This window comes from Nerophis ophidion, linkage group LG06, assembly GCF_033978795.1.
Source record: "Nerophis ophidion isolate RoL-2023_Sa linkage group LG06, RoL_Noph_v1.0, whole genome shotgun sequence".
In the NCBI taxonomy this organism is placed as follows: domain Eukaryota; kingdom Metazoa; phylum Chordata; class Actinopteri; order Syngnathiformes; family Syngnathidae; genus Nerophis; species Nerophis ophidion.
The window spans coordinates 32469669-32490810 of record NC_084616.1 but is presented as its reverse complement, the minus strand read 5'-3'; the positions used below and the strand labels follow the sequence as shown (position 1 = coordinate 32490810).

Sequence of the window (21142 nt, the reverse complement as noted above, 5' to 3'; positions counted from 1 at the left end):
TATTAAAAATCTACACCCAACTTTATTTACCTTATACATTGTATTCATATGCCTTGACTTGAACTTAATTTAAACTATTAAGCAAGGTCGCTTTTTCCTAATGATTTGGACATGCGTAATAGGAGTGCCCCGGGTTGACGCGACACCGGTTAGTCTCGCGAGATCTTGTTTTTGCCCTCCCACTCGGTAGTTCAAAATGGAGAAGAGAACGTAACACGCATTCGAGGTAAGCAGAAATACTTATTTTACACCTTCCTCATTGGTTAATAAGTAGCTGGCAACATACATTTACTGTATCCAAACACTGGCGTTGAAAAAAAACATCACTCGTAGTCTATTCCTGAGGCTATTGGTTGTTTTTAAGAGCTACATTGTGGATGTAGCGTCTAAACCGCCATTTTTAATGTAGCTATGATCCACTGATTCAGCCTTGTGCTAACCCAGCTAGCTGGATGACCATTGCACTCCTGTCACAGCTGCAAGAATACTTTTTCTGGTTAGTATTTGCCCGCTTTCCTTAAATGGACAAATGTCCGCTGCCTGATCATTGTTTATCCGAGTGTTCATTTGACTTTTCCTAATCTACGATCGTTAGCATTTAACCTTAAAACCTTAATTAGAGCCGAGGTGACTGGCGTTATCTGAACTGCGCGTCAACATGAAACATGTTCTTTGGTTCACTTTGCATTAAATATGACGATATATATCTAATAATCTAGAAGTGCATACTATTCACTCCGACATTATGATAGGAAAACGTCTTTGGCTATATTTTACTCTTGTGAAATAATTTCATACATTCATAGTACGTCAAGTGCAAAGTGCGCGCTTTCATTTTTTTTATTGTTCACATGACTAGCGAAATGTCCTTTAATGTCTGGTATTTGGAAAATGGCTAAAAGTAGCACTGCCATTTGTATAAGTAATAGTAATAAACTGATGCATACCAATATTATATGTCAGTGGCAAGGAAGGAGACTGACATGCGAATTAGTACCCTATAACAATAACCCAAGTTGTTTACACATCTCATTGTTTAGTAACAAAACTATTGAATACATCATTTTAACAATATTCAAAATGTGTCTTTGTCCAACTCAAGGGGAATTATTCAGTCAGTGTTTCCATACACTAAGGCCCCGTTTACACGAAGGTTATCCAGGGTAAATTCCACCTAACCTTATCCGTGTCCACACACAACAATGCCACCGTTTAAGACCCCCTCCGTCCGCCAGCGCAACACAACCTAATACGCATGAGCGTAGCGGTAAATGCGCACGTCATGGTCACCTCCGGCGTTGCTTTGTGTGCAAGTTCTTAAATTTAACTTACCTGAACAATATCCAGGCAGCACGTTGGAAGAGGGGTCAGTGCGTCTGCCTCACAATACGAAGGTCCGGAGTTCGCTCCTGCGCTCGGGATCTTTCTGTGTGGAGTTTGCATGTCCTCCCCAGTGTGGCTTCCCTCCGGGTACTCCGGCTTCCTTCCACCTCCAAAGACATGCACCTGGGGATAGGTTGATTGGCAACACTGAATTGGCCCTAGTGTGTGAATTTTGTCTGTCTATCTGTATTGGCCCTGCAATGAGTTACCGACTTGTCCAGGGTGTACACAGCCTTCCGCTAGATTGTAGCTGAGATAGGCTCCAGCACCCCCCCGCGACCCCAAAAGGAATAAGCAGTAGAAAATGGATGGATGGTTGTGGTATTTCAACCAACTGGAAATCAGTGTGCTGTGCATGCACCTTTTTTATCACATCCACCGGAGCTTGCATTCTCGTTGACTCTCCTTCGACAATAAGCAAAGTTTTTCCCTAAGTAGAATCATAGCTGACCTGGACATTCGAAAGTTCTCTTGCCGTCTGATAAGTGTTTAATCCGAAATCGCTGCAATCGCTTTCTCTTAAGGTATTTATGTGTGATTTCTACAAGCGTCTGTATAGACGGAAGGAGAAACACGGGCATGTCTGGATGACTGGCCTTCATATTTCCAGTGGTTAGTTGTGAGTTACAAAAACCGCTTTATTATAAAGCTGGCTGTGGCGCGTTCTGTCTAATGTCACTTCCTCACTGAACTCAGTTTGTAAACGATCGATGAGTCCATACAAAGCTGAAAGCCAGAGATTCAAAAAATACACTGTGCACTTACCCGTGTAAAAAATTGTCCGAGGAGGGGGACCTTAAACGATAGTTTAGTGTGGCTGAAACGGGGCTTAGGCTAAATAATTATTCGTTGAAGTGGTTATCTGGCTTAGTGAAGACATAACCTACATTAGTCTGATTTAAAAAAAAAAAATATATATATATGTATATATATATATATATATATATATATATATATATTTGTATTTTCACACCTACATGTGAAGCCCCAGTGTCCACGAACACTCTCTAATGTGACTGTCGGTCATACGCCGTGTGGCTCCTGAGGTACACTGAGGTGTTGTGCTTATTTCCCTTAAGCATGGATTAATGTATTGCTTTTTGCGGCTCCTTACAAGTCAACATTGCGGTTCTTATTATACCCAATGTCTGCTGTAAAATTGGCACAGATTAAAATATTACCTCTTTAATGGTTATGCTGATGTTCAAATAGCAGACAGCGTCAACAAAAATGTTTTCGAGTGCGCTACGAACATGACATTCCTACCAAGAAGGTTTCGAGATTGTTGAATTGGATGCAGGTCCCATAAAGGGGATAGACAGTCTTTTAGATACAGATATGTTGTTACTATGACAAGTATGGATATCCTACTTTTTGCATTCAAGTAGACAGTGGGAAGACCCGGTCTCAAGTTGGCCAAAACATTATGGGACCTAATATATTTTATTACTATTGATATTTGCGTTACTGTCTTGCTTTGGATGAGTTTTACTGTTACGCCCAAGTAAGCAAACAAACTAAAAAATAATTTAGTTGTTCTTTCCTGTCATGGCTCTAAAGGCAATGTTTCCATCTTTCTAGACACTGAAGCAAACTACAAAACATGCCAGTAAAAAGAGTGGAGGAGCTATTGAACCAAAGCAGTTTCTGGTATGTACTGCTCCATCAGGTACTACATCTGTAATCTGTTCTGATAATATATATAAATGTGCAGCATGAGCTTCCGATAAGTGTTTGGCCATTGAAATACATATGTCTTCTCAATACAATTTTATTTTATTGGGAAATGACCACACGCTGGGATTAATACACATTAAATCACGGTATTGTTGCTGGAAATGTTAGCCCGGGTGATTGCTGAACCGTCTGATAATTTATATAAATGTGCAGCATGAGCTTCCGATAAGTGTTTGGCCATTGAAATACATATGTCTTCTCAATACAATTTTATTTTATTGGGAAATGACCACACGCTGGGATTAATACACATTAAATCACGGTATTGTTGCTGGAAATGTTAGCCCGGGTGATTGCTGAACCGTCCTTCATGGAGTTCTATGTCAGAAGTAAATAATGGTAACTGCACCCATGTTGTAAAAACATTTGAAATTGACGATTTAGTTAGCGGCTCACGAGGGCTGTAATGATAGCCGTTGATAATGATAACTGCAGTAAAACTTAAAAGTTGTTCTAAATTAAAATTATCGAAAAACCTTGATTGACAACAATTTGATATGCTCATGCATTGCCAGATTGCTATCCTAAATGCTCACATGAAAACAAAATACATTGATGTATTTCTCCATTAGGACAAATGAAAGTTGCACAAAAAGGTTCGGTAACATGTTTAACATTTTTCAAATGGAATTGAAAAGTATTATTATTATTTATTATACAGTATATATGCTGAGCGCTCAAAAGTAAGTACATGTTCAGTCCAAGACAGATAAATGCAAGTCAAGTGAAGTAGAACATTACACTGTGCAATTTCTTCAACTATCAACTATGACAATCAACCATTATTTGGCAGAAAATTTACCATTTCTGCTCTTTTAGGAAGCATACGCAATATTTGACTAATCACAATGTCTTCAGCTGTGGAAAACCCCTCTTTGGAAGGTGGTGTGCAGACTGCTGGTCTGGTGCCGTGTTGTCATCTGTTGCATGTAGGGATGATGTTTGATAAGAAATTATCGAGTTTGAGCCTATTATCGAATCCTCTTATCAAACCGTTTTCTTATTGATTCTCTTATCGAGTCCAGATAGGTTGTTGTACATGGAAAAAAAAAACAATATTTGGTTTAACAAAAGCTCACTTTTATTATATAAGAAAAAAATAAAATCTAATAAATTATGACTGTTACCCCCCTAAAAAAAAAAATAAAAAAAATAAATATTGACTAATGTTACCCAAAGTATATTAAGTGGGATTTTTCAGAAAAACAAATATATACAGTAACACAAAAACAACCTGTCTCTGTGATCACTATAGGTGTATAAATAATAATATAGTGTTAAATATAATCAGTCCTTTGTGGACAAAACTGAAAATAATACAGCTCTCCAAAAAGTGCACTTCTGCTAGTATTTGACATAACTATTTGTTATGATGCTTTGACATTTTTGCACTTTATTTCTTTATTGAAAGAACATTCTATAAAGAGAAAAGTTGTTTGCAAATGTGGTTACAATGCTAAAATATGAAAAGTTAAAGTTAAAAAAAGAAATACACTTTATTGAGTTAACATTACTTCTTTATGAGCTAGGGAATATAACGACTACACTACCCAGCATGCAACGGGAGTGACGAGCATGCGCGGTAGCCCCAAAAAGTGTTGTTGCATGTCGTCACCCGGCAATAAACGTCAAGAACTCGGTCAACACGCCTTGTCTGCATTATTTATAATTAGACTGACAACACATATACAGTGTGACTTTGCTTTGTTTACAAGGAAAGAAAAACAAAAATTAAAAAAGGGGGATATGTTGTATATATATGTATGTGCTGCGGTTGCTTTAAGAACGTTGCGACAGCTGCCGTAAAGGAGGTGCGTTGCTAGCCTGGTTGCTATGTTTCCGGTTGGTCGTAAAAGTGTTGATATGTTGTATATATACAGTATGTATGTGCTGCGGTTGCTTTAAGAACGTTGCGACAGCTGCCGCAAAGGAGGTGCGTTGCTAGCCTGGTTGCTATGTTTCCGGTTGGTCGTAAAAGTGTTGGTCATGTGTTTGTACCCTGCTCAAATCTCTCAGTAAAGTTATTCATTGGATTATGTCTTTTGTTTTGAACTTTATTACACCTTGGAGCGCTTTTCCAGTCCGTTGTTTTCCTCCTTTTGCTATCTGGGCCTAATGACTGAGCTACGTGACGTTGTTTCTTGTGATGTCTCACGGAGCATTTCTGGTCGGGACAGATTCGAATAAAGAACCAACTCTTTTTCTTTACTACAGTGGTCTCGATAACTGGTACCGGTTATCAAAAAGGGGTTCGAGTCCGAGGACTCAGTTCTTTTCTTATCAAACAACCGGGAAAACCGGTTTCGAGTATCATCCCTAGTTGCATGTGAAATATTATTTTCACGTTAACAGTTACTTATTGCATGTTTTAACATGATAAGCAGTGTCAGTTTGTTGGTTAACTGCAGATGAACAGCAGACGACTCGCTGACTTTGCCACCCCTGTTGGTAGTGATTCACTTCCGTCTCAGAGGCAGAGGTGGGTAGAGTAGCCAGAAATTGTACTCAAGTAAGAGTACTGTTACTTTATAGATGTATTACTCAAGTAAAAGTAAGGAGTAGTTAGCCAAATATTTACTTGAGTAAAACTACTCAAGTACTGAGTAACTGATGAGTAACCTGTTTGTTTAATGATTACGGCAACAAATAATGCACAAAAACATAAAAATAGCAATGAGCAAATTCATAGCCAGAAATATCTCTTAAGCAACTAATATATAATATATATCAAATAATAATACATTAAAATAAAAAAATAAGGCAAATTGAGCCACAATAACTTAACAGCACCATAGGCCCAATAGGCATTCATCGATTGATTGATTGAAACTTGTACTAGTAGATTGCACAGTACAGTACATATTCTGTACAATTGACCACTAAATGGTAACACCCCAATAAATTTTTCAACGTTAATCAATTACTTAATAAATTACCAAGTCGAAGTGATCTACCTCATATATACATACTCATATATATATATATATACATATATATATATATATATATATATATACACAGTATATAATTTATAGTTATTTATTTTGCTGTTTTTGTTGACATGTTAAAGGTGTTTTAATGGATATACATGCATTTTTAACACATAGATTCCTATCTTTCATGAAGACAAGAATATTAGATGGTGTATTACCTGATTCTGATGACTTGTATTGATTGGAATCAGACAGTATAGTGCTGATAATGTCCACTTTTTCAAATGGAGGAGAAAAAAAGTTCCTCATTTCTGTCTAATACCACATGAAAGTCGTTGGTTTTTGGCATCTTATTTTTCCAGCTTCCATATTCGTTTTTATAGACTTTACAAGAAATACATTGGCGGCAAACTCCGTAGCTTGCTCGCGTGTTTGCGCTGGCTTTCGGAGACTCTTATTTTGTTAGCGCAGGCGCGATGGAGCGGCACTTTTATTGTGAAGACAGGAACTGGCTTTTGACGGGAAGTACGGTTGAAATAAAAAGTGTCTTTTTTTCCTTTACACTTTTGATTGATTGATTGAAACTTTTATTATTAGATCGCACAGTACAGTACATATTTCGCACATATTTCGCACATATTTCGCACAATTGACCACTAAATGGTAACACCCCAATAAGTTTTTCAACTTTTTTAGGTCGGATTCGATGTGTGACGGTCTCGTGACCGCCTGGTTTTGTTTGATTGGTCCAACGTCACCAGTGACTGCATTTGATTGGTGAAATGCAGGCATGCGTAGTTCCTACTTTGAATGCGTGTCTGACAAAATCAAAACAAAAACAAAGCGTGCATTAACAGATCGACAAAAAAAAAAAAGTAGCGAGTAACGAGCTGATTGTAGATAAATGGAGCGGAGTAAAAGTAGCGTTTCTTCTCTATAAATATACTCAAGTAAAAGTATGTTGCATAAAAACTACTCTTATAAGTACAATTTATCCCAAAAGTTACACAAGTAGATGTAACGGAGTAAATGTAGCGCGTTACTACCCACCTCTGCTCAGAGGGGATCGAAAACGCGTCATTCATTCATTCAATGTTATTACATGCGGTGTCTGCTAAGGTTTCTGCTAGTATTTTCTCAATTTGATGCAATATCCACTCTACAAGTATTGCAAGTTGCCCTGTTGTCCTCCTTTCTTCTGAATAATTCTAACATTTGTACTGCGGATCGGCACTGTGCATGGTGACATCCTCCCTAACTGTGTGTATTTTATTTAGTTACTTAAAAAATAAAACTTGGTCAACAGATTTCAGAGTGTGTATAAGTACTTTTCAAGCACATTCAATAAAACCACAATATTAATGTTAACCATGTTCACTTTGGTCACGATAACTGTGATATGATATTTTCAGATTGTTACATCCCTACTGCTCACTCAGTCATAAACAGTCATCTGTTAATAAATAATCAGTTATTAGGCTTGTCCGGCAAATGTCTCACATTTAGTTGAATTTAACAAAAGTTTAAACTTATTAGTGCAGGGAGTACCAGATGGATGGATAGATTTACTTTATTGATCAAGAGGGAAGACAGTGCAACTGGAAGGGATGACAGGCAGGCAAGTGTCTATTAGGGGTTAAACCTTCCTTAGGCCTAGTTGCACAATTTTTTTAATTACAATATTATTATTAATATTATTTCTTTTTATGTTTTTTTTTTTTTTATTACAATATTAAATAACACATTTTATAAATGTTTTCCCCACAAATAATTATAATTGAAATAGTAGGGACGGCGTGGCGCAGTGGAAGAGTGGCCGTGCGCAACCCGAGGGTCCCTAGTTCAAATCCCCACCTAGTACCAACCTCGTCACGTCCTTTGTGTCCTGAGCAAGACACTTCACCCTTGCTCCTGATGGGTCCTGGTTAGCGCCTTGCATGGCAGCTCCCTCCATCAGTGTGTGAATGTGTGTGTAAATAGGTAAATGAGGAAGTAGTGTCAAAGCGCTTTAAGTACCTTGAAGGTAGACAAGCGCTATACAAGTACAACCCATTATACAAGTGCAACCCATTATATAGAAGTATAGAACAGTGCATTTGGGAAGTATTCACAACACATTTTTTGTGCATTTTGCATTACATCTTCATTCCATAATTGATTAATTTTTTCCTTTAAAATTCTCCACTATACCCCACAATGACAACGGGAGATTTTTTTTGGTGATTACCTTTTGTTGTAGGTAATTAACTTGTACATATGTATTCATGAAGCCTTTAATTGAGCTAATCGTTTTGTCACTTATCATCCTTGAGATGTTTCTACAGCCTAATTTGAGTGTGGTGAATTCCATTTTTTGGACCAAACATATACAGTACCAAGCCTAAAGTCAAATAAATTGTCTGTAGACCTCTTAGACAGGATTGTCTCCAGGCAAAAATCTGGCGAAGAAATAATGCTGCTTTAAAGGTGAGCACATTGTCCTCCGTCATTCGGGAGTTAAAGAAGTTCGGGAGCACCAGGACTCTTCCTAGAACTGTCCGACATTCTAAACTGAGTGATCATGGGTAAAGGACCTTTGTCAGGGATGTGATTAATAACTTGATGGTAACTAACATCACTCCAGCATTAAGTCAAGATATTAAATTAGTGGCTTCAGGACAACTTGGTGAAAGTCTTTGACTGGCGCAGTCAGAGCCTAGTCTTGATTGAACATTTCTAGAGTGATCTCAACATGACTGTACACAAGGGATGTACCGGTATCAAAATCTCACAGTGCGCTATTATCACGGTATTAAGGCCACGGTACAATATTATTGTGGTATATGTCTGGAAAAAAAGGTCATATTGGGTAAAATAAGGTTTCAGGAATGTTTAGGATAAACACACTTACCTGTACAGTAATTGAACACAAAAAAAATGCTTAAATGTTGTATTCCTATTTATTACTACAAACATGTATTCTTGAATGTACGTAAATAATTGTGCAGGAACATCTACTACTTGAAATATTAAAAAAATAACTCTCATTTGAAGTATTTTAAAGTAATAATGTGAACATTCAGTAAAACAAGTGTAAAACAATAATGTTCACTTTAGTGTCTTTCAACTTTTACCGTATGAAAAGCAGTGTCCTATACAGCGGACATGTTTTCATTCCGGTTCGGAAAATACTGTTTTTCAGAAAAGTTAACTAAAAATGTAACTTAAATTAACGTAAATACCTCACAAACTGATGTTTAGCTTAGCTGGCTTCAAATCTCTTTTGGGGGTGGCGGTTTATGAGGTGACAACTTGTCCAGGGTTTACGCTATCTTCCGGCAGTATTCAGCTTGTCCAACTGCGACATCGAGACAGACACGTTGTAGAAAATGGATGGATGGATTGAGGATCTATCATGTAGCTTTTCAGTTTACTTGTATTTTCTGCAGTGTGCAGGTTTTTTGGGGGATTTTTTCTCCGTGCGTTGTACTGTAGCTCGCTGTCTGTCGCCTTGGAAACATTTGAGACGAAAATTCTTACCTCCACCAAATAAGTTATATTTTCACCAGGGCTTGTTTGTGTGTTTGTTAGCAACGTAACTCAAACCGTCATGAGTGGATTTTGATGACATTTTTAAATGTCCACAAAAAAACTATTGGCGGTCCGACGCTGCGCAAAGGATTCTAGGAGATGTTTATTTTCAAACCCGACCAACGGTAAAGCGCCAGAAAAAATACATGCACCAAGTTTTTGTTGATACTGTCACACGTTAAGGCATTATTTTGAAGAGTTTGAAACCGCTATACAGCGGATTCTACAATATCATTACTTCCCTACTGTACAACAGTGCTTCACATCCAACTTGATGGAGCTTAAGAAATGCTGCAAATAGGAATCGGCGAAACTTTTCAAAGAGGAATGCTAAGCTTATGGAATTAAAATTTAAAAAAGACTTAAAACTGTCATGGTTGTCAAAGGTGCACCAACTAAATAGTGATCAAAGGCTTTAAAGGCATGTAAGTGTATATGAATGTACAAACCCCATTTCCATATGAGTTGGGAAATTGTGTTAGATGTAAATATAAACAGAATACAATGATTTGCAAATACTCATTAATTTTAGAATTTGATGCCAGCAAGAAGTTGGGAAAGGTGGCAATAAATACTGATAAAGTTGAGAAATTCTCATCAAACACTTATTTGGAACTTCCCACAGGTATGCAGGCTAATTGGGAACAGGTAGGTGCCATGATTGGGCATAAAAGCAGCTTCCATGAAATGGGGCGAGGGTCAACAATTTGTAAGCAAATTGTCGAACAGTTTTAGAACATTTCTCAAAGAGCTCTTGCAAATAATTTAGGGATTTTACCATCTACGGTCTGTAAAATCATCAAAACGTTCAGAGAATCTGGAGAAATCACTGCACGTAAGCGATAATTTTACGGACCGTTGATCCCTCAGGCGGTACTGCATCAAAAACAGACATCAGTGTGTAAAGAATATCACCACGTGGGCTCAGGAACACTTCATAAAACCCCTGTGAGTAACTACAGTTGGATGCTACATCTGTAAGTGCAAGTCAAAACTCTGCTGTGCAAACCAAAACCCATTTATCAACACCAAGGAACGCCGCTGGCTTCGCTGGGCCCGAGCTCCCCTAAGATGGACTGATGCAAAGTGGAAAGGTGTTCTGTGGTCTGACGAGTCCACATTTCAAATTATTTATGGAAACAGAGAATGTGGTGTCCTCCAGAACCAAGAGGAAAATAACCATTTGGATTGTTATAGGCGCAAAGTTCAAAAGCCAGCATCTGTGATGGTATGAGGGGTGTATTAGTGCCCAAGGCATGGGTAACTTACACATCTGTGAATACACCATTAATGCTGAAAGGTCCATGCAGGTTTTGGAGCAACATATGTTGTCATCCAAGCAACATTATCATGGACGCCCCTGCTTATTTCAGCAAGACAAGTGTTACAACAGCGTGGCTTCGTAGTAAAAGAGTGCGGATACTTTCCTGGCCCGCCTGCAGTCCAGACCTGTCTACCATCGAAAATGTGTAGCGCATTATAAATCGTAAAATACAACAGCGGAGACCCCGGTCTGTTGAACGACTGAAGCTCTTTATAAAACAAGAATGGGAAAGATTTCCACTTTCAAAGCTTCAACAATTAATTAGTTTCCTCAGTTCCCAATTGTTTATTGAGTGTTGTTAAAAGAAAAGGTGATGTAACATAGATGTGAACATGTCCTTTCCCAACTACTTTGGCACGTGTTGCAGCCATGAAATTCTAAGTTAATTATTATTTGCAAAAAAAAATAAAGTTTATGAGTTTAAACAGGAAATATCTTGTCTTTGTAGTGCATTCAATTTAATATGGGTTGAAAAGGATTTGCAAATAGTTGTATTCCGTTTATATTTACATCCAACACAATTTCCCAAATCATATGGAAACGGGGTTTGTATATATCTGTGTAGTATAGATTCCAGAAATGTATGTACATGTACATATATTTTTGTGTGTGTATATATTTATGTAAATGTGTGTGTATATGTTAAAATGTATATGTTTGAGTGTATATATAAAATGTGTAAGTGTGCATATATGTATGTATATATGAATATGTATATGTGTGTGTGTATGTATATATATATATATATATATATATATATATATATATATAAATGTGTAAGTGTCTATATATGTGTGCATATATGTATGTATACTGTGTGTGTGTGTGTGTGTGTGTGTGTGTGTGTATATATATATATATATATATATATATATATATATATACACACACACATATGAATGAATGAATATGATTACTGCTTTGCACACTCTTGGCATTATTTCGATGAGCTTCAAGCACACCTTGCCAAGAGTGTGCAAAGCAGTAATCAGAGCAAAGTGTGGCTATTTTGAAAAAACTATATACTTATGAGGCTTCCTCCCACCTCCAAAGACATGCACCTGGGGATAGGTTGATTGGCAACACTAAATTGGCCCTAGAGTGAGAGTGTGAATGTTGTCTGTCTATCTGTGTTGGCCCTGCGATGAGGTGGCCACTTGTCCAGTGTGTACGCTGCCTTCCGCCCGATTGTAGCTGAGATATGCACCAGCGCCCCCCGTGACCCCAAGGGAATAAGCGGTAGAAAATGGATGGATGGTGTGTATAGATGTAATTATGTATGTGTGTGTGTGTGTATATATATATATATATATATATATATATATATATATATATATATATATATATATATATATATATATATATATATATAAATGTGTAAGTGTCTATATATGTGTGCATATATGTATGTATACTGTGTGTGTGTGTATATATATATATACATACACATATGAATGAATGAATGAATGAATTAATATGATTACTGCTTTGCACACTCTTGGCATTCTTTCGATGAGCTTCAAGCACACCTGTGAAGTGAAAACCACTTCAGGTGACCACCTCTTGAAGCTCATTGAGAGAATGCTCTAATTACTGCTTTGCACACTCTTGGCAAAGTGTGGCTATTTTGAAGAAACTACAATACAAAACATGTTTTCAGTTATTTCACTTTTTTTGTTAAGTACATAGTTTTGATGCCTTTGGTGACAATCTACAGTTGTGATCAAAAGTATTCAACCCCCACACAATTTTGGTGTTTTAGCAAGTTGGACATTCATTCCGTATTTTGTTTATAGTCATATCAAATAAAGATTTGTCAAATAGACAAATGCAACTTAAATTGTAACACTGTATTTTACAAAATACCAAAAAAGGAAATTTTTCTTAATATCTCATTGACAAAATTATTCAACCCCCTAGGTACATGCATCTTTAGTACTTAGTAGAACACCCTTTGGCAGTAATTACATCCTTCAAACGTGATACATAACCGGACACAAGCTTCTTGCAACGATCTACAGGTATTTTAGCCCATTCCTCTTGGGCAAAGGCCTCCAGTTCATTCATATTCTTGGGCTTGCGTGCTGCAACTGCCTTCTTCAAGTCCCACCACAGGTTTTCTATAAGATTTAGGTCTGGCGACTGTGAAGGCCACTCCAGAGTCTTCCAGCCCTTCATCCGCAACCACTCTGATTTTGATTTGGAGGTATGCTTGGGATTGTTGTCCTGTTGGAAGGTCTAACGTCTCCCAAGCCTCAGCTTCGTCACTGACTTCATGAAATTTGCAGCTAATATATCCTGGTAGGAAATAGAATTTATAATGCCTTGAACCGCTGGAGATTCCCGATACCTGAGGCAGAGAAACAGCCCCAGAGCATGATTGACCCCCCACCATGCTTAACAGTAGGCAAGGTGTTGTTCTCTTTGTAAGCTTCATTTTTTCTCCTCCAGACATAACGTTGATTCATAGGCCCAAAGAGTTCGAGTTTGTCTCATCACTCCATAGAAAAGTTTCCCAAAACCTTTGGGGTTTGTCCAGATGATTTTTGGCATACTGGAATCTATTTTTCTTGTGCCTGGTAGTCAGAAGTGGGGTGCGCCTGGGAGTTCTGGCATGGAGGCCTTCATCTCTTAGTGTGCGCCTTATTGTCTGGGACGAAACCTGCGTTCCCCCCTCTGCAATGTCCTGTTGTAGTTCCTCAGCTGTTACCCGGGGGGTTTTCACCACTGTACGCTTCAAATACCGGACAGCAGTTGCACACAGCATCCTCTTTCTACCACGCCCAGGTAGTGTTTCCACTGTATCTTTAGCTTTAAACTTCCAAATTATGCTCCCAACTGTGTCTCTTGGAATGTGTAATGTCTTTGCTATTTTCTTATATCCATATCCTTTCTTATGAAGAGAAATTACCTCCTGTCTTGACTTCTTTGACCACTCCCTGGGCTTCACCATGTTGCAAATACACCATTGACCGTCTACAAGAAGCTGAGCGTCACAGTCTTTTTCAATCAGTTTAATTGTTGCTCGTTATGGTTCTAATCACATCTACAGGTGTTTTCAACACCTGACTGAAAAGACCTTATTCAAATTATTTTCTTAAGAGTTATGGTCTTCAAGGGGTTGAATAATTTTGTCAATGAGATATTAAAAGAAATGACACTGTTTGGTATGTTACAAAATATAATGTTGTAATTCAAGTTGCATTTGTCTATTTGACACATCTTTATTTGATATGACTATAAACAGAATACGGAATAAATGTCCAACTTGCTAAAACGCCAAAATTGTGTGGGGGTTGAATAATTTTGATCACAACTGTACAATGTAAATAGTCATAAAAATAAAGAAAACACATTGAATGAGAAGGTGTGTCAAAACTTGATTTTTTCCCCCCCTCAAAATTCTCCAGACAATACCCCATAATGACAATGTGGGAAAAAAATAACAAATGTATTAAAAATATAAAATAAAAAATTCCATGTACTTATGTAAGTATTCACAGCCCTTGCTCAATACTTTGTTGATGCACCTTTAGCATTGATTACAGACTCAAGCCTTTTTGAATATGTTACCACAAGCTTGGCACATGTATCTTTAGTCAGTTTCGGCCATTCCTCTTTGCTAATTCCTTTTTGCAACACCTCGCTATCTCCTTAAAGTTGGATTGGAAGCACTGGTTTTCATCCAGGATGTCTCTGTATATTGCTGCATTCATCGTGGTCTAGTTACGGAAGTGACCAAGAACCCAATAGTCACTCTGTCAGAGCTACAGCATTCTTCTGTGGAGAGAAAAGAACCTTCCAGGAGGACTTCCATTTCTGCAGCAATCCACCAATCAGATATGTTTGGTAGAGTGGCCAGACGGAAGACCTTTCTTAGTAAAACATTTGCCAAAATGCACCTGAGAGACTCATGGACCATAAGAAACAAAATCCCATGGTCTGATGCAACAAAGATTGAACTCTTTGACGTGAATGCCGGGCATCACATTTGGAGGAAACCAGGCACGTAGTGGTGGCATCATGATGTGGGGATGTTTTCCAGCGGCACGAATAGGGAGACTAGTCAAGATAAAAAGAGAGATTAATGCAACAATGTACATAGACATCCATTTTCTAACACTTATCCCTTTTCGGGGTCGCAGGGGGTGCTGGAGCCTATATCAGCTTTAATCGGGCGGAAGACGTTGTGCACCCTGGACAAGTCGTTACCTCATCGCAGGGCCAACACAAATAGACAGACAACATTCACACTCACTTTCACACATTAGGGCCACTTTAGTGTTGCCAATCAACCTATCCCCAGACAATTGGATTTTTAAAATAAATGTTTATACATTTAAAACAGGGGTTGCCAACACGTCAATCGCGATCAACCATAGACATTTTGGATTAAAACCAACACTTCCCATCCAATCTGATGGAGCTTGAGAGGTGCCACAAAGAAGAATGGGTGAAACTGCCCGTGGATAGGTGTGCCAAACTTGTAACTGTAGTTTCTGCCAAAGGTGCCTCAACAAAGTATTGAGCAAAGGCTGTGAATACTTATGTACATGTGATTTATATTTATTTTATTTTTTTACAATTATTATTATTTTGCAAAATTGAAAAAAAATTACTTTTTACATTTTCATTATGTTGTATTGTGTGTAGAATTTTGAGAAACACTTCTCCATGTTGTCATTGGGTTTTTGTATGAATTCATGTATTCTATTTTGGAGTAAGACTGTTGCTTTTATAAATGTGAAAACAAGTGAAGCACTGTGAATACTTTCTGGAGGCACTGTATGTATAACAATATGTTTTATTTCATATTGTATTTTGGCCTATGTCTCTCCCTATTTGGTTGCATTTGTCCCAAACGAAATAAAGCTGCTCTAGAAGCTTCATAAGCCTTGTTTCTCCACCCCTCTCTAGTCAGTGTGAACTTGATTTTGTTTTTTTCCAATCTGTAAGTCATTTGGGTCAATGTTGAAATGTTCAATAACATTTGCTTTATTATATCTTTAAATTCCATCCTAAATTAGATATATTTATGAATACATTAATGAAAAATTGTCCAAATTAAAATGGAAAAACTGCTACTTGACAAACTTCAATGAAATGGTAAATAAACAAGACAAAAATTATTTCTACTGATTTTATTATTTGGCATGATTCCCCATTTCTGTCCAGCCCTCGCAAGCGCATCACACTGAGCATTTGTGCTTCGACCCCTTTGTTTGTGCCATCAGTTAGATTGCTGGGTTGCACCTGCAGTCACATCTGGTTTCTCTTGCTCCGGACTCAAGCACATGGTGGGCAAACGCAGTGTATTTGTTGAAAAAAGTAAATTGAAAGCGGAGTGGAATGCCATACAACAATGCACTGTTCTTGCTTAGAAATGTTTTCAATACAGATTTTAGTAAGTTATTTCAGAGTTCATAAAGGCCCAAGCTACTTAGGCGAAACACAAACCGCAAAAGTCACAGTTTTCTTTAGGTAACTTGCACATGGAAAGGATTTGTGCGTTGTTGTTGTTGTTAAAGCGAGCACGGTGCAATGTTCCATAGCAAGAAAACCTGGCTACATACTATTAATAAAATTTGATTAATAAATATCTTGTAGGCCGCATATTCCATAGCAACAAAAGCAACTTGTCCACAAGAGTGCTTTGGGGTCATAGAAGTGTGTATTTGTTGAGTTTTTATTCATTTGCTACCTCAATTATAACTTTAACTTTAGTATTAAAGTAAAACAACACTATGTCTGTGCTTCTCTTCTTCGTGTTGTGTTAGCCAGTTGGTGTTAGTCATTTTAGAATGCCATATCCTCCTTAACAAGTTAGTATTTGTGTCACTTACACCAGATGCAAAGGGTAGTTGTTGTTGAAGTTTATTTTGAACATGCATACAATTATGTGGTACCTTGCATAATCCTATACCTTTTTCACTTCATAACAATTACTAAGTTAATACATGACAAGCAAGACAGATTTAACTTTAACTTAAATGTGGCATATAGTAATGTACATGCACTATCATGCTCAGTGTGTCTTTCTTTTGCTACCACTGCCGCAAGCCCGTTTTGCATGTCTTTTATCCCACCGTACACCATGCAGAGCTGGGTGAGAGGCTGTGATACACAACGTTGTTGCAGTTGAATGCAACCGGAAGGATTTCTAACTTCCACTTTCCGTCATACCTTTGGAACGCTATGAAAGAAAATATTAGTGGTTTTGGGAAGGGTCACTTATTAATACCGAAATATGCCTAATCTGGATGTCGCTGAATCTAGCTAGAATTGAGACACACCATTAAAAGCAACTGCAGATGCTGAATTATAGATGATGGCAAAATATTTGGCTTGCAACAGTAACTCCAAAGACTTACATATTATATATATATATGCATTGACAACGCACAAAACTGCATTTACTTATGGATGCACAAACAAATCCAACATTGCCTTTCATAGCTGAATACTTAATTAGTAGACTGATCCAGATACGAAGTAATGATGTGATGTCAATCAGATAGTTTGAAAAGGCCATTTTTGGTATTGTGGACCGTTTTAAATTAAGAAAACTCTTCAAAGCAAAACATTTTAAAATATGCTCACATCTGTACTGCTAAACCTAAATAAACCGTAGCCATATTGAATGTTTGCCTTCCATGTTCTAAAATGAAATAAGGGGTTGTGGGCTTCTAGGTCACATGGTTGCAACCAAGCAATGCTGCTGTATTATTGCAATGGATATCCCCAACTTCAAAGCTGCTCTGACTATGTCTTCTGTAGAAGGAGGCAGTTGTCCTCAACTACTTGGAGAGAAGCCATCGCAATAACAAAATGACGCATATTCTTTACGCAAATGTAGATGATGGTAAGCGAATGTGCTGTGGATTTTGATGTTTGCGTTACTCTGGGTCCTTTATGTCTATCGAGAAATGTGTCGGTTAACATTAAGACCTAGCTAGGCGCGATGTTCCTTGTGTTAATGCAGTCTAGCCGTGCCCTGGCACACTTCTTCCAATTGTTCCTTAGTAGGGGATGTGCACCAAACTTTAGTGTGGATTAGAGCACTCAAATTAGCTCAGTCCTTCTCAAATAGTGGGGCGTGCACTATACACTTTATACTTATACTAATGTATAAGCGTATGTAACACTTGGCTTCATTGTAACCATGGTGGGAGACAAGAAACGAGTTGTGTGTTGTTTCCTTTAATGTTAATAAACTTACAATACTATGCAGATGTATAGTAGTAACAATTTTATTGTCAAATTATACTATTCAAAGTCACTGTGGAGAGTGGGGAGGACAAAATATTTTCTACTCCCTAGGGGGAGCGTAGCAGAAAATAATTGAGAAGCACTGAACTAGCCAAACATGCTGCACTTTAGATGTGAAGGCCTGAAATACTGTATATGCTGTGCAAATGTACCGCAATTTAAGAGCTATTCTGACCCATTCTTACCATGAATTGATTACCGTGGACCCTGACTTAAACAAGTTTAAAAATGTATTCGGGTGTTACCATTTAGTGGTCAATTGTACAGCACAGTGACACAGGGGTTAGTGCATGTGCCTCACAATACCAAAGTCCGGAGTTCAATCCCGGGCTCTGGGTCTTTTTGCGTGGAGTTTGCATGTTCTCCCCGTGACTGCCTCCCACCTCCAAAAACATGCACCTGCGGATAGGTTGATTGGCAACACTAAATTGGTGTGTGAGTGTGAATGTTGTCTATCTGTGTTGGCCCTGCAATGAGGTGGCGACTTGTCCAGGGTGTATGCCGCCTTCCACCAAATGCAGCTGAGATAGGCTCCAGCACCCCCCCCCCCCCCGCCCCCCCGCAACCTCAAAAGGGAAACGTGGTAGAACATGGATGGATGTACGGAATATGTACTGTATTGTGCAATATACTAATAAAAGTTACAATCATTCATCCATGTTCTACCCCTTGTCCCTTTTGGGGTGGCTGGGGGCACTGGAGCCTATCTCAGCTGCATTCGGGCGGAAGGAGGTGTACACCCTGGACAAGTCGCTATCTCATCACAGGGCCAACACAGATAGACAACATTCACACTCACATTCACACACTTGGGCCAATTTAGTGTTGCCAATCAACCTATCCCCAGGTGCATGTTTTTTGGAGGTGGGAGGAAGCTGGAGTACCCGGAGGGAACCCACGCAGTCACGGACAGAACATGCAAACTCCACACAGAAAGATTTCAAGCCCAGGATTGAACTCAGGACTACTCAGGACCTTTGTATTGTAAGGCACATGTACTAACCCCTGTCCCACTATAAACAAAAGGGACAAACGGTAGAAAATGGATGGATGTGTATTTGTCTAGTTACTCACAAACCCCCACTGGGGATTATGGGACAATGTGATGAACACATTGTGCAGTTGGTTACAACGTGACCGTTGTTATATTACAGCAAATATTCGGTAATAATACGCATATAAAAACTAACAATACGCAAATAAATATTGTGGTTGCGTTTTACGACATTGCATTTAGTCTGGAAAGGAGTTGCAGGCATGCGGGGCTTGTTAGTAGCACAGGCGACTTTTTGCACACTACCCAGAGTCCCGGCTCAAACGCTGGTGCCTATGTGCTCTGTACACGCGCTGGCAACGTCACTCGTGTAAAAAACCATACAACGTACGAACGATCGCTGGTCTTTGCTGAGCCACAAACCGCTTGCTGGTCGTTTATTTTACCTCCCGAACGCAGAGCGTGAAGCCCAACTCGCAGTGTCATGCCCGTCCCGTCCGACAATGATTCAGCGAGTTAGTATGCGTGTTCGCCTGCTAACCAATTGACCGCAGCTAGCTGGCCAGCTAGCATGTGCTACGACTGTCTGATGAGTGAGGGTAAGAAGCCGAGTCTCGGTAAACACAAGTTACATCTTTTGCAATTATTTCACCTCCGCGAATGTAATCGTCGCGGTGACCCGAGTGTTTTTGCTGCGAGGCGAGACGGGACACGAAGGAACTGCGGCTTTCTTTTGCGGCCTGTGCAGCCCGGACCTAAATTAGCGGAGTACGTCCAGGACAGTGTGGTAAATCTCCGAGTTGTGGCTCGACAGAGCTGATTCGGATGGCTTACACGCTAGTGTTGGCAGAAAGTATTTTTCCCACATGTTTGCGTTGCGTCTTAGTACCCACTTGTCTTTCATGCGTTTAAGCCGACTTGTTCTACGACTGGGGGTATTTTAAAGCTTAGAACTGTGTCTTGACATACTTCAAAGCAGCACATGCTAACACCAACTTTGCATCAAATCTGTCCGTTTGCTTCATTGCCGTAGTGCCGTTTCCTCCAACGTGTACCAAGTCTTATTTCAAGAATGGTTGTAACGCTATTAGCGACAGTGTGACAGGCGTATACGTTCGCCAACTGTTGTTACAAGTTAGCAATTAACATTACGCTGGTATTAGCAGTGATGTTAGCGTGCTAACTAGCTAGCCAGCCTGCTAGCACTAACTTTATAAGCTGTCATTGTTTTGTGGTTGTTGTGGTAAACAAAGGGGCAGGGACGTCGCTTTTGGTGTACTTTTTATTACTGGTAACGACAATACATAATACACCTCAATCGTTTATTATACTCGAAGTCGTGTGTTTCTGGCTACTCACTGGCTAATAATGCTCACCCTTCAGTCTGCTTTGTGATGAACAGTCATTGCTAGATGACTTCCTACAACAATTTTTTTGTGTTTTTATATTATTAACTACCATTTAAATTTTATTTAACGTACAGCTCACCACTGCCCTTTATTGAACAAACTAGTTGAGTGGTTTGTAAACATTTAAGATAACTGTTGATCTGATCATTCATTAGAACTCTAAATAATTTCTTCCCTACTCCTTTTGATTCTTGTTTGGGTTTCTCTTTGCAGATGAAGTGACTGAAGCATGTCGCTAAGTAGATGTTGCCAAATAATTTTCTGTATGTATATATCTGTAATTTCCTCTACTGTTATTGATCAATATCATTTTAACATTAAATTAAAATCTCTGAAGTAGTTTACCAATACTGGCACTTTTCTGCAGGAGCTTCAAATAGATTTCAGGAACCATGAAGGTTGACCGAAGCAAACTAAAGAAAACCCCTACTGAAGCTGTGAGTATTCTTAAAAAAAATGCTGAATGATAGTTTTTAGTTACACATTATAAATATCTGCACTGAGTTACATTTTGGTATGACAA

At 38.6% G+C, this 21142-nt stretch overlaps 1 protein-coding gene across 13 annotated transcripts in view; it reads left to right on the top strand.

Moving 5' to 3' along the window:
- Positions 1-157: 157 nt before the first annotated feature.
- Positions 158-21142, top strand: part of huwe1 (HECT, UBA and WWE domain containing E3 ubiquitin protein ligase 1) — a 79674-nt gene continuing 58689 nt past the window's right edge. For 10 of the 13 annotated variants that reach the window (XM_061903425.1, XM_061903419.1, XM_061903417.1 and 7 more), the window contains exons 1-4: positions 158-226; positions 2965-3033; positions 20833-20882; positions 20987-21056. In XM_061903425.1, the coding sequence (XP_061759409.1) occupies positions 21012-21056 (45 nt within the window). In that variant the 5' untranslated portion in view covers positions 158-226; positions 2965-3033; positions 20833-20882; positions 20987-21011. Of the gene's footprint in view, positions 227-2964; positions 3053-19556; positions 19810-20832; positions 20883-20986; positions 21057-21142 lie in introns of those variants that run through there. The other 3 variants (XM_061903414.1, XM_061903415.1, XM_061903413.1) reach the window with 3 other exon arrangements.